The sequence below is a fragment of the Oncorhynchus kisutch genome, linkage group LG10 (genome assembly GCF_002021735.2).
Source record: "Oncorhynchus kisutch isolate 150728-3 linkage group LG10, Okis_V2, whole genome shotgun sequence".
Classification (NCBI taxonomy): Eukaryota; Metazoa; Chordata; class Actinopteri; order Salmoniformes; family Salmonidae; genus Oncorhynchus; species Oncorhynchus kisutch.
The window spans coordinates 55,917,643-55,945,634 of NC_034183.2; the positions used below are offsets into that span (position 1 = coordinate 55,917,643).

The window sequence follows — 27,992 nt, forward strand, 5'->3', positions numbered from 1 at the left end:
ACATATTGCTAAAGGTGAGGCAGACTTTCAGCCTAAAATATTTTCCATTACAAATGCTCACCTTAAAATGCTTCTTTGTCAAACTTTTTATTACACTTGCAACAATTTAGATAGAAGGCTAAAAAGAACCGGATAAAAGTGATTTAATTGTTAGTACTCCATAAAAGTTATGTATATTTTCTCCCTCTAAAAAGGACATTTTAATGTTGCTCACTGGCAGGAAGATGTGACATCACTACAGTTAATTTGTTTTCCAAGCAAGGTTCAAGAGCAGGGCCCATAAATCAAAGAGGTGGATGAGGAGCCTTAGAGAAGCGCGGGACCAGTGAGGGCACCAGAGGTCCCACAGTACTTCACAGGTAATTGAGTATTGATTGCATTATAATCAGAATCCTAAAGTGTTCTTCCTTTGTGCTATTTTCTAGTCAATTGTGCAACTTGATCCTTTGCATACAAACATAAAGAAGAATGTGTGGTATAAGTCCTGAAATGTACATTACCTATTGGAATCCACAAGTGCTCACCTGGTATTTCTAAAACTAACTGGACCCAAGCTTAACATACCTGCAACACAGAGAAATATAGACAGTTGAAGTCGGAAGTTTACATACACTTAGGTTGGAGTCATTAAAACTCATTTTTCAACCACTCCAAAAATGTCTTGTTAATTAACAAACTATAGTTTTAACAAGTCTGTTAGGACATCTACTTTGTGCATGACACAAGTATTTTTTTCCAACAATTGTTTACAGACAGATTATTTCACTTCCAATTGACTGTATCCCAATTCCAGTGGGTCAAATAAGTTTACATACACTAAGTTGACTGTGCCTTTAAACAGCTTGGAAAATTCCAGAAAATTATGTCATGGCTTTAGAATCTTCTGATAGGCTAATTGACATAATTTGAGTCAATTGGAGGTGTACCTGTGGATGTATTTCAAGGGTCTACCTTCAAACTCAGTGCCTCTTTGCTTGACATCATGGGGAAATCAGCCAAGACCACAAGTCTGGTTCATCCTTGGGAGCAATTTCCAAATGCCTGAAGGTACCATATTCATCTGTACAAACAATAGCATGCAAATATAAACACCATGGGACCACACGGCCGTCATACCGCTCCGTAATGAGATGCGTTCTGTTTCCTAGAGATGAACGTACTTTGGTGCGTAAAGTGCAAATCAAACCCAGAACAACAGCAAAGGACCTTGTGTAGATGCTGGAGGAATCGGGTACAAAAGTATCTATACCCTATATCGACATAACCTGAAAGGCGGCTCAGCAAGGAAGAAGCCACTGCTCCAAAACCGCCATCAAAAAGCCAGATTACGGTTTGCAACTGCACGCGGGGACAAAGATCGTACTTTTTGGAGTAGAGGTCGACCGATTAATCGGAATGGCCGATTTAATTAGGGCCGATTTCAAGTTTTCCTAACTATCGGGAATCAGTATTTTTGGACATCGATTTGGCCAATTTTTAATTACATTTCTTTTTTTAAACATTTTTTTTACACCTGTATTTAACTAGGCAAGTCAGTTAAGAACACATTCTTATTTTCAATGACGGCCTAGGAATGGTGGGGTTAACTGGCTTGTTCAGGGGCAGAAGACAGATTTTTACCTTGTCAGCTCGGGGATTCAATCTTGCAACCTTACAGTTAACTAGTCTAACGCTCTAACTACATTGCACTCCATGAGGAGCCTACCTGTTACGCGAATGCAGTAAGCAGCCACGGTAAGTTGCTAGCTAGCATTAAACTTATCTTATAAAAAACAATCATTCATAATCACTAGTTAACTACACATGGTTGATGATATTACTAGTTTATCTAGCGTGTCCTGCGTTGCATATAATCGATGCGGTGCGCATTCGCGAAAAAGGACTGTCGTTGCTCCAATGTGTACCTAACCATAAACATCAATGCCTTTCTTTAAAATCAATTCACAAGTATATCATTTTTAACCTGCATATTTAGTTAATATCGCCTGCTAACATGAATTTATTTTAACTAGGTAAATTGTGTCACTTACAACAGAGTCGGTATAAGCAGCGGTTTGGGCCACCTGGCTCGTTGCGAACTGTGTGAAGACCATTTCTTCCTAACAAAGACAGCCAACTTCGCCAAACGGGGGATGATTTAACAAAAGCGCATTTGTGAAAAAAGCACAATCGTTGGATGACTGTACCTAACCATAAACATCAATGCCTTTCTTAAAATCAATACACAGAAGTACATATTTTATACCTGAATATGTAGCTAAAAGAAATCCAGGTTAGCAGGCAATATTAACCAGGTGAAATTGTGTCACTTCTCTTGCATTCATTGCACGCAGAGTCAGGGTATATGCAACAGTTTGGGCCGCCTGGCTCGTTACGAACTAATTTGCCAGAATTTTAAGTAATTATGACATAACATTGAAGGTTGTACAATGTAACAGCAATATTTAGACTTAGGGATGCCACCCATTAGATAAAATACGGAACGGTTCCGTATTTCAGTGAGAGAATAAACGTTTTGTTTTTGAAATTATAGTTTCCGGATTCGACCATATTAATGACCAAAGGCTCGTATTTCTGTGTGTTATTATGTTATAATTAAGTCTACGATTTGATATTTGATAGAGCAGTCTGACTGAGCGGTGGTAGGTAGCAGCAGGCTCGTAAGCATTCATTCAAACAGCACTTTCATGCGTTTTGCCAGCAGCTCTTCTCAAAGTTTCAAGCATTGCGCTGTTTATGACTGTTCAACTCCCGAGATTAGGCTGGTGTAACCGATGTGAAATGGCTGGCTAGTTAGCAGGGTGAGCGCTAATAGCGTTTCAAACGTCACTCGCTCTGAGACTTGGAGTAGTTGTTCCCCTTGCTCTGCATGGGTAACGGTGCTTCGAGGGTGGCTGTTGTCGATGTGTTCCTGGTTCGAGCCCAGGTAGGGGCGAGGAGAGGGACTGAAGCTATACTGTTACACTGGCCATACTATAGTGCCTATAAGAACATCCAATAGTCAAAGGTATATGAAATACAAATGGTATAGAGAGAAATAGTCCTATAAATACTATATTAACTACAACCTAAAACCTCTTACCTTGGAATATTGAAGTCTCATGTTAAAAGGAACCACCAGCTTTCATATGTTCTCATGTTCTGAGCAAGGAACTTATAAGTTAGCTTTTTTACATGGCACATATTGATTGCACTTTTACTTTCTTCTCCAAAACTTTTGTTTTTCCATATTTAAACCAAATTGAACATGTTTCATTATTTATGAGTCTAAATTAATTTTATTGATGTATTATATTAAGTTAAAATAAGTGTTCATTCAGTATTGTTGTAATTGTCATTTTTTTTATTTGTAATAATGACAATTACAACAATACTGAATAAACACTTATTTTAACTTAATATTATACATAAATAAATAAAAATCGGATGATTTAATAGATATCTGCTTTTTTTGGCCCTCGGTAATCGGTATCGGCGTTGAAAAATTATAATCGGTCGACTTCTATTTTGGAGAAATGTCCTCTGGTCTGATTAAACAAAAATAGAATGGTTTGGCCACAATGACCATGTTTGGAGGAAAAAGGGGGAGGCTTGCATGCCGAAGAACACCATCCCAACTGTGAAGCAAGGTGGTGGCAGTATCATGTTGTGGGGGGTGCTTTGCTGCAGGAGGGACTGGTGCACTTCACAAAATAGATGGCATCATGAGGTAGGAAAATTATGTTGATATATTGAAGCAACATCGGTCAGGAAGTTAAAGCTAGGGTTAAAGTTAGCTTAAAGCTTGGTCGCAAATGGGTCTTACTGTGCAGCCGTATTCATCGACCTGGCCAAGGCTTTCGACTCTGTCAATCACAACATTCTTATTGGCAGACTCGACAGCCTTGGTTTCTCAAATTATTGCCTCGCCAGGTCTACTTCTACGTCTACTTGACACACTTCTCTGATAGAGTTCAGTGTGTCAAATCGGAGGGCCTGTTGTCTGGACCTCTGACAGTCTCTATGGGTGTGCCACAGGGTTCAATTCTCAGGCTGACTCTCTTTTCTGTATACATCAATGATGTTGCTCTTGCTGCTGGTGATTCTCTGATCCACCTCTACGCAGACGACACCATTCTGTATACTTCTGGCCCCTCCTTGGACACTGTGTTAACTCATCTCCAGACAAGCTTCAATGCCATACAACTCTCCTTCCGTGGCCTCCAACTGCTCTTAAACGTAAGTAAAACTAAATGCATGCTTTTCAACCGATCGCAGCCCGCACGGCTCTGACTTAGAATACGTGGACAACTACAAATACCTGGGTGTCTGGTTAGACTGTAAACTCTCCTTCCAGACTCACATTAAGCATCTCCAATCCAAAATTAAATCTAGAATTGGCTTCCTATTTTGCAACAAAGCATCCTTCACTCATGCTGCCAAACATACCCTTGTAAAACTGACCATCCTACTGATCCTCGACTTCGGTGATGTCATCTATAAAATAGACTCCAACACTCTACTCAACAAACTGGATGCAGTCTATCACAGTGCCATCCGTTTTGTCACCACAGCCCCATACACTACCCACCATTGCGACCTGTACGATCTCGTTGGTTGGCCCTCACTTCATACTCGTCGCCAAACCCACTGGCTACAGGTTATCCACAAGTCTCTGCTAGGTAAAGCCCCGTCTTATCTCAGCTCACTGGTCACCATAGCAGCACACGCTCCAGCAGGTATATCTCTCTTGTCACCCCCAAAGCCAATTCCTCCATTGGTCGTCTTTCCTTCCAGTTCTCTGCTGCCCATGACTGGAACAAATTGCAAAAATCTCTGAAGCTGGAGACTCACATCTCCCTCACTAGCTTTAAGCACCAGCTGTCAGAGCAGTTTACAGATCACTGCACCTGTACAGAGCCCATCTGTAAACAGCCCATCTATCTACCTACCTCATCCCCATACTGGTATTTATTTATTTTGCTCCTTTGCACCCCAGTATCTCTACCTGCACATTCATCTTCTGCCAATCTACCATTCCAGTGTTTTAATTGCAATATTGTAATTACTTCACCACCATGGCCTATTTATTGCCTTAACTCCCTTATCTTACCTCATTTGCACTCACTGTATATATACTTTTTGTTTTCTTTTGTTCCACTGTATTATTGACTGTTTTTTGTTTATTCCATGTGTAACTCTGTGTTGTTGTATGTGTCGAATTGCTACGCTTTATCTTGGCCAGGTCGCAGTTGCAAATGAGAACTTGTTCTCAACTAGCCTACCTGGTTAAATAAAGGTGAAATACATATTTTTTTTTTATGACCCCATGCATACTTCCAAAGTTGTGGCAAAATAGCTTAAGGATAGAGGTCGACCGATTTATTATTTTTCAACAGCGATACTGACACCGATTATTGGAGGACCAAAATAGCCGATACCGATTAATCGGCCAATTTTTTTATTTGTAATAATGACAATTACGACAATACTGAATTAACACTTATTTTAACTTAATATAAAACATCAATAAAATCTATTTAGCCTCAAATAAATAATGAAACGTGTTCAATTTCGTTTAAATAATGCAAAAACAAAGTGTTGGAGAAGAAAGTAATATGTGCCATGTAAAAATGTCTGCCATGTCAAAAAGCTAACGTTTAAGTTCCTTGCTCAGAACATGAGAACATATGAAAGTTGGTGGTTCCTTTTAACATGAGACTTCAATATTCCAAGGTAAGAAGTTTTAGGTTGTAGTTAATATAGTATTTATAGGACTATTTCTCTCTATTCCATTTGTATTTCATATACCTTTGACTATTGGATGTTCTTATAGGCACTATAGTATTGCCAGTGTAACAGTATAGCTTCCGTCCCCCTCCTCGCCCCTACCTGGGCTCGAACCAGGAACACATCGACAACAGCCACACTCGAAGCATCGTTACCCATCGCTCCACAAAAGCCGCGGCCCTTGCAGCGCAAGGGGAATAACTACTCCAAATCTAAAAGCGAGTGACGTTTGAAACAGTATTAGCGCACACCCAGCTAACTAGCTAGCTATTTCACATTGGTTACACCAGCCATTAGGCTGATATGCTTGAAGTCATAAACAGAGCTGTGCTTGCGAAGAGCTGCTGGTAAAACGCATGAAAGTGCTGTTTGAATGAATGATTACGGGCCTGCTGCTGCTCAGTCAGACTGCTTTATCAAATCAGACTTAATTATAACATAATAACACACAGAAATACGAGCCTTTGGTCATTAATATGATCGAATCCGGAAACTATCATTTCGAAAACAAAACGTTTATTATTTAAGTGAAATACGGAACCGTTCGTTATTTTATCTTAACGGGTGGCACCCCTAAGTCTAAATATTCTTATTACATTGCACAACCTTCAATGTATGTAATAATTACGTAAAATTCTGGCAAATTAGTTCGCAATGAGTCATGCAGCCCAAACTGTTGTATATACCCTGACTCTGCGTGCAATGAACGCAAGAGAAATGACACAATTTCACCTGGTTAATATTGCCTGCTAAACTGGATTAGTAGTTATAACTAGTGATTATGATTGATTGTTTTTTATAAGATAAGTTTCATGCTAGCTAGCAATTTACCCTGGCTTCTACTGCATTCGCGTAACAGGCAGGCTACTCGTGGAGTGCAATGGTTAGAGTGTTGGACTAGTTAACTGTGCGGTTGCAAGATTGGAACCCCTGAGCTGACAAGGTGAAAATCTGTCGTTCTGCCCCTGAACAAGGCAGTTAACCCACAGTTCCTAGGCAGTCATTGAAAATAAGAATGTGTTCTTAACTGACTTGCCTAGTTAAAGAAAAGGTCACAAAAAAAAAAAAACGGAAATCTGCGCCCAAAAATACAGATTTCCGATTGTTATGACAACTTAAAATCGGCCCTAATTAATCGGCCATTCCGTTTAATCGGTCGACCTCTACTTAAGGACAACAAAGTCAAGGTATTGGAGTGGAAATCACAAGGCCCTGACCTCAATCCTATAGAATTATTTTGGGCAGAACTGAAAAAGCGCGTGTGAGCAAGGAGGCCAACAAACCTGACTCAGTTACACCAGCTCTGTCAGGGGAATGGGCCAGAATTCACCCAACTTATTGTGGGAAGCTTGTGGAAAGCTACCTGGAACGTTTGACCCAAGTTAAACAATTTAAAGGCAATGCTACCAAATACTAATTGATTGTATGTTAACTTCTGACCCACTGGGAATGTGATGAAATAAATAAAAGCTCAAATAAATAATTCTCTCTGCTATTATTCTGACATTTCACATTCTTAAAATAAAGCGGTGATCCTAACTGACCTACGACAGGGAATTTTTACTCTGATTAAATGTCAGGAATTGTGAAAAACTGTGTTTAAATGTATTTGGCTAAGGTGTATGTAAACTTCTGACTTCAACTGTAGGTATTTGAGCTATTAAATGGCCATGACAGAAAGTGGTGCCCATGACAGAATAACTCAATAAATTCACATTTTCAAGATGACCTTTGAGCTCAACAAAATTCAATTTAGCAAGGAGGCCTGTGAAAAGTAAATTCCATCACTTGCATTCCTGCATACTTGCTCAATATAAGCATGACAAGTTGGCATAGCAGACCTGTGGCTCTGTGAAAATGGCCTTACACAATCCCCTCCTGTGTCTCCACACTTCTATGTTGGCCTTCGTTCAAAAACATCCTGTCACAAAACCACCACAATACTGTGAAAGAAATTATGCTGAATTCCTCAGTCATTGCAACCGTATAATATTATTGATGGTTAAACTGGCAAACGCCTCACAATTTTCTGCATGATAAACCATCGCTATGTGTGTCACTAGTCAGGTAGTCTTTATTCAAGCTTCACCAGTTAAGCGAAGAGCTTTGAAGGGAAAAAAGTGTATGTTTTCTACAAAACATGAACTTCATCCTCAGAATTTTTTTGGGGGGTTTAACCTGATTCGCAACACATCTATGACATCAGAGGCTGGCTCTACTTTGTGGGCGTGTATTTCCATGGAAGCTGCAATATACTTGTTTCAAGAAACAACGCAATAAGGAACTAGGCCTACCACTTTTTTCTTCAGAAATTCAACCTCATGCTTGAGGTTTGTACTGTTAACACTATTTTGTCTATCAAGCATCAGATGCAATGAAACTGTCTGACTTTTTGACTATTTTGGGAAGCCATTAGAAGAGAAGTAACTTTTAGAGGCTGGAGACTAGTTTGACAACCTTGATGTGTAATCTAGATGTTATTGCTCAGTATTTCAGTATACATCCTTATTTTTTTCCATCCCAGATGATGAACAACATGTTTCAGACAGATGAGGCAAAGACAAGTCATGTTGTATCTCTTCAACAATTAACTGTTGCAGTTTCCCAAAGACAAATGTTTATTTACAGAAGCAGTACATCCAAAATGGAACATTTCTGAACTTGAGACTACAGCATTTTCATGGCAGAATGGTATTCAAACTGTTTGTATAATATAGAAAAAACATATATATATATATGAGCTCAAGTCCCCAAAATAAAAGAAATTGTGAAGTGCAAAAGTGTCTACCGTATAATCACACACAATGATAAGAGCTGTCATTGTCTATTTGCATGGCTTGGTCTGAACAGAAAGCAGTAAGAAAGGGACTTCCAGGTATCTGACATTGTCCTCCCTGTGAGTTGGGTATGACATTTAGAGGCATGTTCCCCATGGAGCTTTGAGGATTCTCAGTCTCCAGACACTTGTTCAGCAGTTTGTCTGAAACCTACTGATCTGGGCAATTTTGTCCCAGGCTCTGTAAAGCCTGATAATTGCCATCACTCGGGGGGGCGGCTGCATCCAGGGTCAGGCAGGCTGTGGTAACATGGATCCACATCGTAAATCAGAGGCTCTCTGTCCACATCCTGGAAACCCTTAAGTGGCAGTGGCACATCTATGAAGGCATCAGTTCCCCTCTCACTGTCCTTACCAACCACCTCACTGAAGCTCTGATATCCAGCAACGACACTGATAACATCGGACACGTTAGAACCGTAGATCAGACTGGTGTCCTATGATGACGTGGTAGACTCTGAATCATCACTGGCGCCATCACACGGGTGATATGAATTGTCGGTTTGCAAGAAGGTTGCACAGTTAGTGGACAAGTTAAGGTCTTGTTGACCAGTACCAAGACACAGCTGTGGATGGCCATTTTCCAACACATCAGCCTCACCAGAATAGTAGGAGGAGTTACAAAAGAGCAGAGGCCGCGTAGGAAATGAGGACGTCTTGCTTGGTGTTAACTCTTGAAGGGAGTTGATGGGCACTGAGGGGGAGTAGGTAATATTGTTGTAACAAGAGCCTCCAGACTCACTCATGAAATGAAGAGGATTGTAGTCAGATGAACACACACCAATATCTATTTGACTCAGGGCAGTTAATTTGTGTACCATCATCTGTCATAGGAGGGGCTAAGAGCAATGACTGAGGATTCCCATCCAAAGGAACAAGGCTGGGAAAGACTTTGCTCAGGGCCTCTTGAAGATGGCTAATGATCTGCACATTACTAGGCTCCGAGCTCATGGAACATGTGTTGGCATGACCCAGGGAAGAAGATGAGTCAAGCTCTGAGCCACGGCCTCTTCCACTGCTCCCATCTACTGTCGCGGGGTTTGTCCTGTAGGGAAAAATACCAGCGGGAAAGTTACATTGATCTAAAGCTTATTTTCATTGCAAGGACTTGAATGCTGACGCAAATAGGACAACACGAAAACGCCTTTTTAATTTTGCTATGTTTATATTGCATCAATATGCTCACCATGTTTTTCCTTCAGTGTCCATTTTCGAAGAATCAACATAGATGGAGGATAAAAGTATTTTGGGAGGAGACAATACCTGTGGTGGAGAACAAACATCACTAAATGCAAATACACAAATGGAAGGAATTACAGTAGGAAAGTAATGAAGGTTTACAGTTTATTTAAACAGAATATTTCAGCAGGAAGGCCTGAGGAGGTGTGGTATATGGCCAATATGCCACGGCTAAGGGCTGTTCTCATGCACAACGCAATGTGGAGTTCCTGTACACAGCCCTTAGTTATGGTATATTGGCCATACAGCACAAACCGCTGAGGTGCCTTATTGCTATTATAAACTGGTTACCATCGTAATTAGAACAGTAAAATTATTTTTGTTGTCATACCCGGGGTATACGGTCTGATATATCACGGCCTTCAGACAATCAGCATTCAGGGCTCAAACCATCCAGTTTATAATTGGAGATAGAGCCTCACCTTAGGTACTCCTGGAACCATATACAGTGGGGCAAAAAAGTATTTAGTCAGCCACCAATTGTGCAAGTTCTCCCACTTAAAAAGATGAGAGGCCTGTAATTGTCATCATAGGTACACTTCAACTATGACAGACAATGAGAAAAAAATCACATTGTAGGATTTTTTTATGAATTTATTTGCAAATTATGGTGGAAAATAAGTATTTGGTCAATAACAAAAGTTTATCTCAATACTTTGTTATATACCCTTTGTAATGACAGAGGTCAAACGTTTTCTATAAGTCTTCACAAGGATTTCACACACTGTTGCTGGTATTTTGGCCCATTCCTCCATGCAGATCTCCTCTAGAGCAGTTGCTGGGCAACACGGACTTTCAACTCCCTCCAAAGATTTTCTATGGGGTTGAGATCTGGAGACTGGCTAGGCCACTCCAGGACCTTGAAATGCTTCTTACGAAGCCACTCCTTCGTTGCCCGGGCGGTGTGTTTGAAATCATTGTCATGCTGAAAGATCCAGCGACATTTCATCTTCAATGCCCTTGCTGATGGTAGGCTTTGTTACTTTGGTCCCAGCTCTCTGCAGGTCATTCACTAGGTCCCCCCGTGTGGTTCTGGGATTTTTGCTCACCGTTCTTGTGATCATTTTGACCCCACGGGGTGAGATCTTGCGTGGAGCCCCAGATCGAGGGAGATTATCAGTGGTCTTGTATGTCTTCCATTTCCTAATAATTGCTCCCACAGTTGATTTCTTCAAACCAAGCTGCTTACCTATTGCAGATTCAGTCTTCCCAGGCTGGTGCAGGTCTACAATTTTGTTTCTGGTGTCCTTTGACAGCTCTTTGGTCTTGGCCATAGCGGAGTTTGTAGTGACTGTTTGAGGTTGTGGACAGGTGTCTTTTATACTGATAACAAGTTCAAACAGGTGCCATTAATACAGGTAACGAGTGGAGGACAGAGGAGCCTCTTAAAGAAGAAGTTACAGGTCTGTGAGAGCCAGAAATCTTGCTTGTTTGTAGGTGACCAAATACTTATTTTCCACCATAATTTGCAAATAAATTCATTAAATATCCTACAATGTGATTTTCTGGATTTTTTTTTCTCATTGTCTGTCATAGTTGAAGTGTACCTATGATGAAAATGACAGGCCTCTCATCTTTTTAAGTGGGAGCACTTGCACAATTGGTGGCTGACTAAATACTTTTTTTGCCCCACTGTACAAAAGGTCTGGGTTTGAACATTTAGGAATATTATCCCACAACTTGGTTTTGAGTCTGCAGAGGGGGAAAATAGGAGGATTTTAAAGTCTATAGGGCCAATATGAAGCTGTATGATAAAATATGTTTGTGGAAACAGACATACTGTCACCTACAGACATGTCAGGACAACTTACCTAACACTGCACCAAAACAAAGCACTTGTGATGATGATGATAACAGCAATGCAGCTGAAAACAATGACAATCTGGAGCACTTTCCGAGATGATGCAGCTGTGGAGCAGAGAAGAATATACAATGAGCTACAAGGTGAAAGTGGAATTAAGGTTTGAAAACCCATGGATGATAAATCTCATTTAATCACTTACGGTTAGTGAATTCCAACACTTCACTCCAGTCACTGAAACGGCCGCTCCGGTCAGCATAGGTTCTGACCTTCAGAGCATAAATGGTGTTTGGCTCCAAGTCTCTGCCAAGTAATTCATAGGAAGTTTTTGATTCATTTTTGGACACCTGTAGGAACAAAGGAAAGGGCCAGAGGGAAAGTTGTCTTGCTGATGTGATAGCAAACAGGGGAATGATGTAATATGAGGGATTTATTATATCCCCCTCCTTTACCCCATCTGTTTCTCCTTTCTTTCTGTAGCTCATTTCGGCAATCAAGTTCTTAGAAAACTCTTCATTATCAGGGTAGTTTATCTTCCATTTGACCAGGAAATTTCAATTTTCTGTTGGTTTCACCTCTTGGACTGTGTTTTTGGGGGGGGTTTCTGTACAGGGAAAACGATAGGGATGGTTTGACATATCAATCAATTAAAAGCATGGTTTAGTTTCATGCAATATTCATTATAACAGTAATTCATTTTCAAATAGCAATCTGCGTATGTAGATGCAACTCAGTGCTGCATTTGATACAGAGGACTTTGGAATTTAAGCACTTCCCAGAATTCCAAAGTGTTACATTAAACTCCTCCACAATAATAAGGTGCATTGGATCAATAGAGCATCCACATTTGGAAACATCATTGGACCTCTCCCTTTTCTTGAAAATACAATCCTTCTTGCCTCTGGGAAATAAGTTGAATAATTATGCAGTTTTGAAATGAAATATGACTTCTTGGTGAGATTAACATCGACAATAGAAAAACTTAAACAATAATAAACTTACCTATTTTGTGCGTCCAATTTGTTCAATGTCATGCTGTATTCAGCACACTTAGACTTGTCAGTTGTAAAATGACAAACCATAGTTTTGTCATAGTCGTTGAAGCATTGAAGATTTCCATCACTCATTGCTACAAGTAATTAACAAACAAAAAGCGTGTCAAATGTTAATCATGATCAGGCAAAAATACTGTGGTCAAATATACTTACATGTTTATAGGCTATATAAAAAAGACTCCTTACCATCATCAGCTATCAAAGTCCCAAGGTTTGTGACTATAATAAGCAATAGAAACATTGCTGCTGAATACTTGAGAGTAAACCACACAGTATAATTCAATCTGAAATCAGAAAGAGAAAATGTTTCCTGTTAGTGTTTAAATTCCTGCACATTAAAATAGGCTACATGTCAGCCTAAATGTGAAGAAGTGATTATTAATACAGTAATACGGTTTTTGTGGGTCTACAGTTGTTGCTTTTGTTAATAGACTTAACTTTCCCACTGGATTTCCTTGATTACTTAGAGATATAGCAAATAGAAAGTCACTCACCCACACAATGATATATTATAATTTTGAGGGCATACTCATACTCATGACATCTTAATCATTTAGAAATATTTTTGCAACTTGATCTATTGCCGGGAAGTCCGGTTGCAGATAAAGACATGGAACACTGAGCCACTGAGTTTCCAATCTAAACCAGAGCTAATGTACTAAGTTTGGTCTACCAGTCCGCTTGGGGGCGGTAGCACCTTGGCTTCAAGGTGGTTTTCCAGAAACACCGTTAACGTAACTGCAAGGGAAGAGATAGGCCCTTTCAAGTCTCACGTTCAACCCGCGTAAACAAAAGTTAGCTAGCTAACTTTTGACAGAAGTAGAAGAACCAAAATAGAGCAAGGACTGACTTGCCTGGTGAGTGGAGATGCTGTTGTTTTAAAGTTTTTATCTATTTGTTTTTTGATATATGCTGGTGCTGGTCTATTTTGTCCGGAACATTTGCTGACCTGTTGTTACTGCTGGTTAGCTTTCGTTGGTTAATAATGTTAACTGACTAGCCAAATCAAAGTGTATTGGTCGCGTTGCCGTACACAGTAGCAGTTATGGTGGATGCAGCGATATGCTTGTGTTACTAGCTCCTAACAGTGAAGCAAAAATGTCAAACAACTACACATAATAAAAAACAAGAAATACTGTCAGAACATCTCCAGACAGTTTGCTAACAACCCCTATATAACCACGTTTATCACTATTCTGGATAGTAGCTCATATCCTAGTATTATTCAGGATAAGTTGTTTACATAACGTTACACCTGATATCCCGCTCAATATATTGCTCCTTTAAGTTCTTAAGGATGAAATGGAATAGTAACTGATATGGACACTGACTGTAGGCCTTTAACCTCTAACATGTACTATATATTAATATATTATAACTCAGGCAGAATTATGCACTTCTTAATGGTACAACAAATGTTCATTTAGTCTCGAACAGGAGTGGACAAATTATTTATTTCATCTCTTGAGAAAATAGCAATGCATGTGTAATGTGATATCTTCGACACTTATGCAGGTAGACAGTATTTCATTGTATCAGCTTAAAATGAATTATTATGGCGGATCGAACTGCACAGGTAGCATACTTTTTGAAGTGATTTATTTAACAATCAGATAAAAACACAACACATAACAGCACCCATGATATGTAAAACTGAGCCTGCTCAAAAATCTACAGTAAACGGGATAAGATGTTTACATGCCACAGTATCCCGTCTAACATAAGCATATCACAGGCATGTTATCGGTTTGCCATAACTGCAATATACGTTTTTGGGGTTTATTGTAAACAGGATATGATGTTTATATGCGTCAACTCAAAAACAGAGTACTTGAGTATCCTGTGTAATAATGGGAGATTAGGTGTGCATGTAACATGGTCATCGTAATCAATATGCAATCTGCATACAGTGCCAAGGGAAAGTATTCAGACCCCTTGACTTTTTCCACATTTTGTTACGTTGCAGGCTTATTATACAATGGGTTAAATAAATACAAATCCTCAGTAATCTACACACAATACTTCACAATAAGAAAGTAAAAACATTTTTTTTGAAATGTTTGCAAATGTATTAAAATTAAACAGATACCTATACCTACCTAAGTATTTAGACCCTTTGCTGTTAGACTCTAAATTAGAGTTTGTGCATCCTGTTTCCATTGATCATCAAATCAACGTTTATTTGTCAAGTGCGCCGAATACAACAAGTGTAGACCTTACAGAAATGCTTACTTACAGGCTCTAACCAATAGTGCAAAAAGGGTGTTAGGTGAACAATAGGTAAGCAAATAAATAAAACAACAGTAGCGAGGCTACATAGACACCGGTTAGTCAGGCTGATTGAGGTAGTATGTACATGTAGATATGGTTAAAGTGACTATGCATATATGATGAACAGAGTAGCAGTAGCGTAAAAGAGGGGTTGGCAGGTGGTGGGTGAAGCACCCTTGACATGTTTCCACAACTTCAGGGAGGTGACCAAGAGCTCGAGCTCTAGAGTTTCTCTGTGGAGATGGGAGAACCTTCCAGAAGGACAACCATCTCTGCAGCACTCCACAGTTCACCTTCCAACAGGACAACAACCCTAAGCACACAGCCAAGACAATGCAGAAGTGGCTTCGGGACAAATTTCTGAATGTCCTTAAGTGGCCCAGCCAGAGCCCGGACTTGAACCCGATCAAACATCTCTGAAGAGACCTGAAAATAGCTGTGCAGCAACACTCCCCATCCAACCTGACGGAGCTTGAAAGGATCTGCAGAGAAGAATGGGAATAACTCCAGAAATACAGGTGTGCCAAGCTTGTAGCGTCATACCCAAGAAGACTCTTAACACTTATTTTCTTAAAACTGCATTGTTGGTTAATGGCTTGTAAGTAAGCATTTAACTTTAAGGTCTACACCTGTTGCATTCGGCACATGTGACAAATAACATTTGAAAGTCAAGGGGTCTGAATACTTTGAGGGCACACCAAAAATATATTTCCAAATAATGTGTAATATACAGCATTATACATATTACAGTGACCTATGTCGAGAATCCAGTGTCTAAATAAAGTGTTGCTAACAAAATGCAATGTACAGTGGTAGATACAGTATATTATGGGGCTCCCGAGTGGCACAGCAGTCTCAGTGCTAGTGGCATCACTACAGACCCTGGTTCGATTTCAGGCTGTATCACAACCGGACGTGATTGGGAGTCCTATAGGGTGGCTCGCAATTGGCCAAGCGTCGTTAGGGTTTTGGAATTTAGGAATTTGTTCTTAACCGACTTGCCTAGTTAAATCAAAATAGTAGAATGAGCAATGTGAAGTATACAGTATATGAATACACAGTGTGAAAACCGGTAAAGAAACAGACCAGTATTTTGCCTTTATATACATATATTTTCAGCCCACGTTGATACAGTGATTTTCATAGCAGATCTTTTCCTAACATCAACCTCCGTCTCCTAACCTGCTACGCTAATTCTCCTAACCTTGTCGATGTGTGTGCCCAGGCACTAGCAATTCTTGGTCAACCACATCGTGTGAGGTCCAGTGGAATCTCACACCCTCAAATGCTGCTTATTCAAAATAGTTGTTGAATGTTTTCTAGGGCTTTCCTTGCGCCATGGCTCGACCACTGGGAGAAAGCCATAAAAGGTTCCTGCAAACCATGATGGTCAATGGGATCATTGATGGTGCCAAGGCAAGGGCTCTCCACCGGCATTGCTGTGAGACACACGGTGGTAAGAACAGCATAGCTGCATACTATTTTGCCCCGGGTCCTCTACTGTTTATTTTGTGTCAGCATGGTAAACCCTTAAACTCAAAGGTCCAGTTTTCTAGACACAATAGAGATTCTCTATTGAAAGTGCCTTTAAGTCCAGGAATAGGCTTAATCTAGGTCTGTTTTTGTTGAGGGCCACTCACTCACATGTACCCCTTTTTATACAGCACACTATGCTCATGATAAACTTGATGAATTCATTGAGGTTATCAATGCCCAGCTACAGCCCATGTTCATGCAGATCAGAAAAGGGATGTCTGAGGAGGATGGTCTTCAGTACCATGCTTTGGTCAGTGACACTAATACAATTAATTCAAAGTTATTTTACTACTACAACCATCATGAACTGCTCTTATATTTCCTGTTGACATCTTCTCCCGTCCAGGTGAACATGGCTGAAACTGATGTGACCAGGATGTCAACTGATTATGCAGACAACGAGTTGGAATTATTCCGAAAAACAGTGAGTAGGATGTTTTTAGTAAATGCTAATGACTGACAAGACTTAAATAACATTTGAATATCTCTGTAATAACTGGCATGTTCTTATAATTTTTTTAGATGGACCTGATTGTGGACTCTGACAATGGAACCGCCTCTTCCACAGACATTCTTAACTGTGCCGACAGCCTCCAGACAAAGAAGCTAAAGAAAAGAGAAACGGAACATGTACTGAACAGGCTTGTTCAGGATAAGTGGCTGAATGAGGTGCCGTCTCTGAAGACCCATTCTATGCATGCAGTTATTGCTTCTTGTGGGCACTCACGTTCTTGTGCCACTGATTGACTTGCAATCTGTGTTTTATCTTTTCTTCAGAAAAATGGTGACTACTCTCTCTCCACTCGATGTATAATGGAGATGGAGCAATATATTCGGATGTTGTATCAAGACCAGGTCAAGGTCTGCCACATCTGTCACAATGTGGCCTTGCAGGTAAAGTGATACAATTTCAATTTAAATTACAGTAAATAAGTTGCATCTAATGTATTCCTCCTGCTAGCTAAATTGGACCCCGTGTCAAATCCAAATTGGTGGAACATCTGATTTTTGTCAGATTCCCAAACTCACTTTCCTCAATCCTCTGCTCTATGTTCAAAGGTAGATATGAATGTTTAATGTTGCGTTGGATATGCTTCTCATGAATGGTGTAGTTGCTACTCAAAATATGTTGACTGAATTTAAAATGGGATTGACACCACTGATATAGCCTGGCTTTCTAGGCAAAGCATTTGGTTTCGTGCATCATTTTTGTAATAATCTGGTCTTTTTTACCTCTCAGTGCCAGATGTGTGAAAATCCTACATGTGGCATCAAAATCCACACCCCTTGTGTTGCCAGATACTTCAAAGGAAGGACTGATCCACGATGCCCTGCCTGTGAGGACTTCTGGCCACATGAGATCCCAGGTAATAATGTTACACTGATCAAAGAATTGCAACACAAGTTGTACCATGATAGTCTATAATAGTTTGTATAAAGGTCTGTGTATACATATCACTTTCATCTGTTTCGACTCAGACAAAGAATAAACATATTTACCTACCGTATCTAGTCATTCATATGATTTAATTTCCCCTTCTCTTCCCTATAGATGTGTATAGATCTCCGTCCTCTCAGAGCGAGACTCAGTCAACAGCCAAAGAGAATACGGCCCCCACTCCTCGGTCTACAGCCCAGACCCGGAGGACCAGGAGGTCATAACCTCACGGATGCATGTATAGCTGTCAGAACTTTCAGTACAATGTTTTGCCTTCATTCAAATGTACAAATCAATTTAGTTAAGTTTGAAAGTTGAAAACGTTTTTATAATTGTATATCAAATGTTAGATACTTTCAGGAGAACATCTTTCATTGAATTGTCAATGATCTCCCGTGAGATCCTCTTAACTTGATTATCTTAATTTTATTAAGTTACTTTCTAGGGGAGCAATTCTGGGAAGTGTGGCAACTACAATCATTCTTTCAGGCAGTTTAAATGGAAAGCTGTGTTTACATAATTTGTGCCTGTGGTTCATTAGGTTGTTAAATTAGAATAGTACTGCCTTATTTGAATAAATTATGGAAATCACCTAATCTGAGTATCTGCGGGAACAATTAAATATGCTAATTTGAAAACACATACCCTATCAAATTAAATGGGTAACAACTCCATATGTTATATGCAGTAGGAAATGAGCATACATCAACTGCTCCTTCATTTAATGTAGTAATGAGTGGAAGAAAGCGCCGATCATGCAGGTAGCTTGGCATTCAATGTGTGTCATCACATTCAAGTGTTGACAGATTGAATACAACTGGCTTTCCTTTGTCATGGATATGAGGTGGGATACTTTTAATTATGTGATAGGCTATTTTCCTCTACTTAAGTTAATTGAGTTGAGCAGATTTCCCATAATTCTTCAATATGAATTGCCTTTAAGTTGCAAACTAATGTAAATTGAGACTTGTTTCCAACCTTATTCCTTTTTGAATTACCATTTGACACTTAACCATGAATTTGTTTATAGAATCAGGTGTTTTTAAAGCCATTTGGTGGGTGAGGCTCAGTGCTGAAGCAATGAAATGACAGAGATGTTAATGATTGTTTACGAAAATAACATTCAGACTTAAGTCACAACATGCGTGAGCACAGGACTTGCATTTTACAAGACCACCGCAATAACTAAAATTCTGACTAAAAACAACCTGAATCTGGATCCCTCATGGGTCATGACCACCAGAAGCTCACAGAAAAGCTGAGCTCCAAAGAACGCACGTAATGCCAGTGCTTGACTGGGATGAACAAGACCTCCCCAGGTTGCAACACACACTCTAGGTAGGGAGCCTTCACAAACTCTGGGAATCGCACCACGTCTGGGCTCTCCACCTCCACCTGCATTAAAGAAAGCTTTGTGTTTAAATGGCAAACACTTTACTAATTTCTCCCATTCAAAGTATGCAGCACTAACAGTTTAGGTAGAGCACTTATATGCTAGATTGTTTTTAAGATCATAGATCTGGTGCATGAAGAGATTAAGTGTAATTTTTACCTGACTAGTGTTGTGTAGGAGCTGCAATTGGTGAGGGTAGAGTTTCTCAGTGTCCTCAGGGGAATACAGACGAATGTACTTTCTCCCAACCACCTGTTACACAATAGGAAAACCATGTCACCAAATTATGATTGGCAAAAATACAGGATCACATCTCTGGCAGGGTCCAAATTGCTGAGAGTCTGATCCTACTTGCTGGATGTGTTGGACTCACCTGAGCCAGGAAGTTTTGTTGAGGATCCTGATGAAGGGGGGACACTGTACCTCCTGGCCCAAACCAAGCATTGATTGTGATGTCATCTTCATCTCCCTCACCAAGACAACAGTAGTCAGGGATACGGATGTCGTCTTTCAGCTCGGGGACCTTGGAGAAGAGTACATTGAACAAAACTGTTTTTGTAACTGAAACTTGTATGCTTTAAATGTATTTTGTACAAAACAAAAATGGAGGCAAGGATGACAGAAGCCTGTATCCTACATTTCCAGTAAAATGTACATTTGTTGTATTTTAGTTTTATAGTGAACAAAAATATAACTGCAACATGCAACAATTTCACTAAGTTACAGATCATATAGGAAATAAGTAAATTGAAATAAATTCATTAGGCCCTATTCTATGGATTTCACACGACTGGGCAGGGGTGCAGCCATGGGTGGGCATAGGCCCACCCACTGGAGAGCAATGCCAATTGCACGTTCACCCAGAACTTGAGACATCTGTGGCATTGTGTTGTGTGACAAAACGGCACATTTTACAGTGATCCTTTGTCCCCAGCACAAGGTACACCTGTATTGATCATGCTGTTTAATCAGTTTCTTGATATGCCACACCTGTCAGGTCGATGGATTATCTTGGCAAAGGAGGAATGCTCACTAAGAGGGATGTAAACAAATTGCTGCACAACATTTGAGAGAAACATTTCTGGGATATTTTATTTCAGGTCATGAAACCATCAATTTACATGTGTTTATATTTTAGTTAAGTATATAATCAACACTGACATCCTCACCCAAATGTGTTATGTAAAAAACAGGACAGGGCAATAACCAACCTGATCAAATAGCTGGTGCTGAGCAAGATATCCCAAACTTGATGTGTCCTAATGTGAGTGAGAGAGAGCAGGATTAGGCATTGAGTGAAAAGAGTCTATCCGTGGCTTATTCTTGGGACAATATTTTTCACGAGGAAGTACTTACTTTCACAACAATATAGCGATCGATGAATTCATTGACCGTAAGGAGTGTCTGTGACCATTCCTCATCGGTATATCTTGAGCCTACTTCAACAGGTACAGTCCGACAACCAGCAACAGTTTGCAGGTATTCTATGCTTTGCAAAGGGAGAAAACAAAATAAGTGTCTAGGGGACTTTGAGAAGGTAAGGGAAAGGGACTAGAGAAGGACACAAAATATAGAAAAAAGGTACCTCCAAGGGTGGTTTTTGAAGGCTGGCCAGTGATCTATGATACCCTCTAATATGACTGACTTTTGGGGATCCAAGTAGTCTTTCTTGAAGCTCTCCAATGATGGACAGTGTATCCTTGGTACTGCCAGAGCCTGCTTGACCACAGGCACTGACACACAGTCAACCTTCATTTTCTGTTGAGAAGAATTTAAACATAGCATAAACTAACACACAGTTTGACTTGGAGAATAAGCAATATGCAAAGCAAACTAAAATAGCCTACTAGCCTTTAAGAAAATTATGAGAAAAAACAAAAGGGATATGACACAGGCTCACAGACTGGTTAGAAAGCAAGAGGCCACAACATACACAGTATAAGATATGAAATCAACCTTGGCACTAACTCCTTCACTAGGATCCTCCTCATTGGAGTGCCTCTTCCCGATTTCATTTTGCAGGATCCTTACAATGGTTTGTAAAATATTGTCCATGATGGCTGCCCCCATGAGCAGGCCCAAGTCACATGTCCGTATGGCCTCCTGCACTGTAGCTGGTGAGGCATCATCACGGCATAGGGCAGCTACTTTGAACAGGCAGCCATATGAATACAAACACCTCCACTCCTTGTCCACATCACGCCACGTTCCTGTGTTGAGCTTCTCCCAGGAAAAGTCCAAGATGATCTGAGCGTTTTGCCTCCATCGACCGCTCCTGGTGTACAGCTGCTGCCTGCAACGTTTCAGCACATCCACCACAGAAGGCTCAACTTTTTCACTGAAGTCAAGTGGAAATTCTGCCTCCGTCACAGGCAAAGCAGCAGAGATAGCTGACCACAGTTCTGCCATAGACTCGTGCTGTGGAATAGAGAGTAGAGAGAACTGTTAGACCCAATCAATCTGGTCTGAAAACCACAAATGTTATAACTTAGCTAGCTGGGGGCTGCCTACCTGCAAAACCTTTGCTACCTGTTAACTATAATCAAGAATACACAAGACTTCTATTAAAACCACAATTTTCCATATCCTTCCTCAAGTATGACATGTCGTCACTGAATTAAATTTGAAGAGACAGATTTTCAGGGAGCGAGACCCCAGCACCGGTCCGGCTTACCTCCGCTGTACCCGCACCCCACCATACCCCTGTCTGCGCATTATGCCCTGAATATAGTCTACCATGCCCAGAAACCTGCTCCTCTTATTCTCTGTCCCCAACGCTCTAGGCGACCAGTTTTGATAGCCTTTAGCCGCACCCTCATACTACTCCTTCTCTGTTCTGCGGGTGATGTGGAGGTAAACCCAGGCCCTGCATGTCCCCAGGCACCCTCATTTGTTGACTTCTGTGATCGAAAAAGCCTTGGTTTCATGCATGTCAACATCAGAAGCCTCCTCCCTAAGTTTGTTTTACTCACTGCTTTAGCACACTCTGCTAACCCTGATGTCCTTGCTGTGTCTGAATCCTGGCTCAGGAAGGCCACCAAAAATTCAGAGATTTCCATACCCAACTATAACATCTTCCGTCAAGATAGAACTGCCAAAGGGGGCGGAGTTGCAGTTTACTGCAGAGATAGCCTGCAAAGTAATGTCATACTTTCCAGGTCCATACCCAAACAGTTCGAACTACTAATTTTGAAAATTACTCTCTCCAGAAATAAGTCTCTCACGGTTGCCGCCTGCTACCGACCCCCCTCAGCTCCCAGCTGTGCCCTGGACACCATTTGTGAATTGATCGCCCCCCATCTAGCTTCAGAGTTTGTTCTGTTAGGTGACCTAAACTGGGATATGCTTAACACCTCGCCAGTCCTACAATCTAAGCTAGATGCCCTCAATCTCAAACAAATCATCAAGGAACCCACCAGGTACAACCCTAACTCTGTAAACAAGGGCACCCTCATAGACGTCATCCTGACCAACTGGCCCTCCAAATACACCTCCGCTGTCTTCAACCAGGATCTCAGCGATCACTGCCTCATTGCCTGTATCCGCTACGGAGCCGCAGTCAAACGACCACCCCTCATCACTGTCAAACGCTCCCTAAAACACTTCTGTGAGCAGGCCTTTCTAATCGACCTGGCCCGGGTATCCTGGAAGGACATTGACCTCATCCCGTCGGTTGAGGATGCCTGGTCATTCTTTAAAAGTAACTTCCTCACCATTTTAGATAAGCATGCTCCGTTCAAAAAATGCAGAACTAAGAACAGATACAGCCCTTGGTTCACCCCAGACCTGACTGCCCTCGACCAGCACAAAAACATCCTGTGGCGGACTGCAATAGCATCGAATAACTGTTCAGGGAAGTCCGGAACCAATACACGCAGTCAGTCAGGAAAACTAAGGCCAGCTTCTTCAGGCAGAAGTTTGCATCCTGTAGCTCCAACTCCAAAAAGTTCTGGGACACCGTGAAGTCCATGGAGAACAAGAGCACCTCCTCCCAGCTGCCCACTGCACTGAGGCTAGGTAACACGGTCACCACTGATAAATCCATGATTATCGAAAACTTCAATAAGCATTTCTCAACGGCTGGCCATGCCTTCCGCCTGGCTACTTCAACCTCGGCCAACAGCTCCGCCCCCCCCGCAGCTCCTCGCCCAAGCCTCTCCAGGTTCTCCTTTAACCAAATCCAGATAGCAGATGTTCTGAAAGAGCTGCAAAACCTGGACCCGTACAAATCAGCTGGGCTTGACAATCTGGACCCTCTATTTCTGAAACTATCTGCCACCATTGTCGCAACCCCTATTACCAGCCTGTTCAACCTCTCTTTCATATCGTCTGAGATCCCCAAGGATTGGAAAGCTGCCGCAGTCATCCCCCTCTTCAAAGGGGGAGACACCCTGGACCCAAACTGTTACAGACCTATATCCATCCTGCCCTGCCTATCTAAGGTCTTCGAAAGCCAAGTCAACAAACAGGTCACTGACCATCTCGAATCCCACCGCACCTTCTCCGCTGTGCAATCTGGTTTCCGAGCCGGTCATGGGTGCACCTCAGCCACACTCAAGGTACTCAACGATATCATAACCGCCATCGATAAAAGACAGTACTGTGCAGCCGTCTTCATCGACCTTGCCAAGGCTTTCGACTCTGTCAATCACCATATTCTTATCGGCAGACTCAGGAGCCTCGGTTTTTCGGATGACTGCCTTGCCTGGTTCACCAATTACTTTGCAGACAGAGTTCAGTGCGTCAAATCGGAGGGCATGCTGTCTGGTCCTCTGGCAGTCTCTATGGGGGTGCCACAGGGTTCAATTCTCGGGCCGACTCTTTTCTCTGTGTATATCAATGATGTTGCTCTTGCTGCGGGCGATTCCCTGATCCACCTCTACGCAGACGACACCATTCTATATACCTTCGGCCCGTCTTTGGACACTGTGCTATCTAACCTCCAAACAAGCTTCAATGCCATACAACACTCCTTCCGTGGCCTCCAACTGCTCTTAAACGCTAGTAAAACCAAATGCATGCTTTTCAACCGGTCGCTGCCTGCACCCGCATGCCCGACTAGCATCACCACCCTGGATGGTTCCGACCTAGAATATGTGGACGTCTATAAGTACCTAGGTGTCTGGCTAGACTGCAAACTCTCCTTCCAGACTCATATCAAACATCTCCAATCGAAAATCAAATCAAGAGTCGGCTTTCTATTCCGCAACAAAGCCTCCTTCACTCACGCCGCCAAGCTTACCCTAGTAAAACTGACTATCCTACCGATCCTCGACTTCGGCGATGTCATCTACAAAATGGCTTCCAACACTCTACTCAGCAAACTGGATGCAGTCTATCACAGTGCCATCCGTTTCGTCACTAAAGCACCTTATACCACCCACCACTGCGACTTGTATGCTCTAGTCGGCTGGCCCTCGCTACATATTCGTCGCCAGACCCACTGGCTCCAGGTCATCTACAAGTCCATGCTAGGTAAAGCTCCGCCTTATCTCAGCTCACTGGTCACGATGGCAACACCCATCCGTAGCACGCGCTCCAGCAGGTGTATCTCACTGATCATCCCTAAAGCCAACACCTCATTTGGCCGCCTTTCGTTCCAGTACTCTGCTGCCTGTGACTGGAACGAATTGCAAAAATCGCTGAAGTTGGAGACTTTTATCTCCCTCACCAACTTCAAACATCAGCTATCTGAGCAGCTAACCGATCGCTGCAGCTGTACATAGTCTATTGGTAAATAGCCCACCCTTTTTCACCTACCTCATCCCCATACTGTTTTTATTTATTTACTTTTCTGCTCTTTTGCACACCAATATCTCTACCTGTACATGACCATCTGATCATTCATCACTCCAGTGTTAATCTGCAAAATTGTAATTATTCGCCTACCTCCTCATGCCTTTTGCACACAATGTATATAGACTCTCCTTTTTTCTACTGTGTTATTGACTTGTTAATTGTTTACTCCATGTGTAACTCTTTGTTGTCTGCTCACACTGCTTTGCTTTATCTTGGCCAGGTCGCAGTTGCAAATGAGAACTTGTTCTCAACTAGCCTACCTGGTTAAATAAAGGTGAAATAAAAAAATAAAAAAGAGCAAGAAAAAAAGCCCTATCCCCAAATATTGTTACAATGGATCAGATATCTAATGAAATACTGTTTGGCTCTTCCCCAAGCAAACGTATCATCACTGGGCACATGTCCTCTTTAATACCCCGAGAATGAGATTGTAAAATGTGGACAAAGAAATAGTAAACGGTCTAGTAATTTGGATATTGCACAAAACACTTTTAGTTACCGTTGTTGACATGTGTAGACGTTGGTGTTGCAATAAAAGAGCTCCGTGTAGAAAACGAATACATTATTTATGTTCCTTGTCGACATGATGATATATCCTTCCTCAAGTATGACATGATGTCACTGAATTAAATTTGAAGAGACAGAGATTTTCAGGGAGCGAGACCCCAGCACCGGTCCGGTAAGAGCAAGAAAAAAAGCCCTATCCCCAAATATTGTTACAATGGATCAGATATCTAATGAAATACTGTTTGGCTCTTCCCCAAGCAAACGTATCATCACTGGGCACATGTCCTCTTTAATACCCCGAGAATGAGATTGTAAAATGTGGACAAATAAATAGTAAACGGTCTAGTAATTTGGATATTGCACAAAACACTTTTAGTTACCGTTGTTGACATGTGTAGACGTTGGTGTTGCAATAAAAGAGCTCCGTGTAGAAAACGAAAACATTATTTAGGTTCCTTGTCGACATGATGATAGGGTTCGATCATGCAAACAGTAATATCACATTATTTTGCACATGAAGCACATTTTTCGTAAAAAAACAACAACGTTATTAAGCAAAATACATCTATCCTGCCAGCTCCGGTCTGAAGAGTGGACAATTTGTATTCTCCAGCTGTGCTGACTAGTGACATATTAGCTCTGCAGCCGGGAAATGGCGCTATTATTCTTTATGTATTTGTCATTTGCCATTGGCTAACCTAATTTAGCAGGTTTAAAAAATACCTAAAAAGACGCCTGTCCCCACATTCGTTTTTACGGAGAAACGAAATTTAGGTTGAAAATACTGTACTGTAACTTACCCCAGATTCTCCCATCACGATAAAACAATGGTTAGTTATAATTATAAACTGGGTGGTTTGAGCCCTGAATGCTGATTGGCTGACAACTGTGGTATATCAGACAGTATACCATGGGTATGACAGAACATGTATTTTTACTGCTCTAATTATGTTGGTAACCAGTTTATAATAGCAATAAGGCACCTCTGGGTTTTGTGGTATACGGCCAATAAACCACGGCTAAGAACGTGCCTAAAAACAGCCCTTAGTCGTGGTATATTTGCCATACACAACCTTATTGCTTAAATATATTTGACTGTATCCCTGGTGGTGATGCACGTGCGGGTTGAATAAATGTGCAATTCATATCTAGGGCTTTCATTTTTTCTTTCCTTTACAGAGTTTAATTCAATAAGAGGAAAACTACAAAATTTAGAATTTAAAATAAAGAGACGGGCGTGCCAGAACAATGATATGTGTGATGATTGTGAGGCACTATACAAATTCAACAGTCAGAAGCAACCTTGTCTCAGATTATTTTGTATCATTCTCTATGTAAATCTGACACACTCCAATTAGTATGACATGTTATGTTTCGAATTGTATGTATTAATTTGTGGATGTCCATCATCCATTTCGTATGATATGTTATCCTCTTAAGAATTACAAATCGTATTATATGTTACACATTTGCAAAGTAGCTAAAAAGTATTAAGTACTTGCAAAGTTGCTAATTAGCTAAAGTTGTCTGTGATGAGATTTGAACTCGAAACCTTTGGGTTGCTAGATGTTCGTATTATATGCCCACCGATTAATTCTATCGATGTGGATTAGGCATGGTATCTAACGTAGTACCTGATAAGCAAGGGTTTATTTAGTCTTCTAGGGCGGGCAACAAGTAATGACAGAAGAGAAGCTACATCTAATTATAGACAAGTTCATTAACAAATAGCCTACCAAAATGTTGTGGTCTGCGGTTGTGAGGCCAATTGGACGTACTGCCAAATGTTCTAAAACAACGTATCTAATACAACATTGGAAGTGTTTTATGGTAGAGAAATTAACATTTCATTCTCTGGCAACAGCTCTGGTGGACATTCCTGTGGTCAGCATGCCAATTGCATGCTCCCTCAACTTGAGACATCTGTGGCATTGTGTTGTGTGACAAAACTACACATTTTAGAGTAGCATTTTACTGTCCCCAGCACAATGTGCACCTGTGTAATGTTTAATCAGCTTCTTGATATGTCACAACTGTCAGGTGGATGGATTATATTGGCAAAGGAGAATTGCTCACTACAGGGAAGTAAACACATTTGTGCACAAAAGCTTTTTGTACATATGGACAATTTCTAGGATATTTTATTTCAGCTCATGAAACATGCCACCAACACGTGTTACATTTATTGCTGTCTCTGCCTGGCCGATTCCCCTCTTTCCACTGGGATTCTCTGCCTCTAACCCTATTACAGGGGCTGAGTCACTGGCTTACTGGGGCTCTCTCATGCCGTCCCTGGAAGGGGTGCGTCACCTGAGTGGGTTGATTCACTGATGTGGTCATCCTGTCTG

General features: G+C 41.1%; 2 protein-coding genes and 1 pseudogene across 6 annotated transcripts; 1 reads left to right on the top strand and 2 right to left on the bottom strand.

Moving 5' to 3' along the window:
- Positions 1-258: 258 nt before the first annotated feature.
- On the top strand, positions 259-18,547 carry LOC109898466 (non-structural maintenance of chromosomes element 1 homolog). Of its 4 annotated transcripts, none has more exons than XM_020493443.2 (8): positions 259-359; positions 16,295-16,427; positions 16,636-16,757; positions 16,854-16,931; positions 17,030-17,176; positions 17,285-17,401; positions 17,748-17,874; positions 18,060-18,547. In XM_020493443.2, exons 2-8 carry the CDS (start codon positions 16,310-16,312, stop codon positions 18,167-18,169), a joined length of 819 nt encoding a protein of 272 aa, XP_020349032.1. In that variant the 5' UTR covers positions 259-359; positions 16,295-16,309; the 3' UTR covers positions 18,170-18,547. The 4 variants fall into 4 exon arrangements, with proteins under 4 accessions (XP_020349032.1, XP_020349031.1, XP_031689967.1 ...); XM_020493442.2 differs by lacking the exon at positions 259-359 and adding an exon at positions 13,375-13,557; XM_031834107.1 differs by lacking the exon at positions 259-359 and adding an exon at positions 13,440-13,557 and having other exon boundaries at positions 16,277-16,427.
- LOC109898461 (uncharacterized) lies at positions 8,535-9,919 on the bottom strand (annotated as a pseudogene).
- Positions 18,249-26,064, bottom strand: LOC109898464 (lysine-specific demethylase 8). 2 transcript variants are annotated; one of them, XM_031834099.1, is made up of 8 exons: positions 25,637-26,064; positions 21,295-21,756; positions 20,924-21,096; positions 20,695-20,827; positions 20,550-20,597; positions 19,712-19,861; positions 19,498-19,590; positions 18,249-19,340 (listed from the first exon to the last, which is right to left on the bottom strand). In XM_031834099.1, the coding sequence occupies exons 1-8, from the start codon at positions 25,646-25,648 to the stop codon at positions 19,176-19,178; spliced, it is 1,236 nt and encodes a 411-aa protein (XP_031689959.1). In that variant the 5' UTR covers positions 25,649-26,064; the 3' UTR covers positions 18,249-19,175. The 2 variants fall into 2 exon arrangements, with proteins under 2 accessions (XP_031689959.1, XP_020349029.1); XM_020493440.2 differs by having other exon boundaries at positions 26,025-26,052.
- Positions 26,065-27,992: the final 1,928 nt, after the last annotated feature.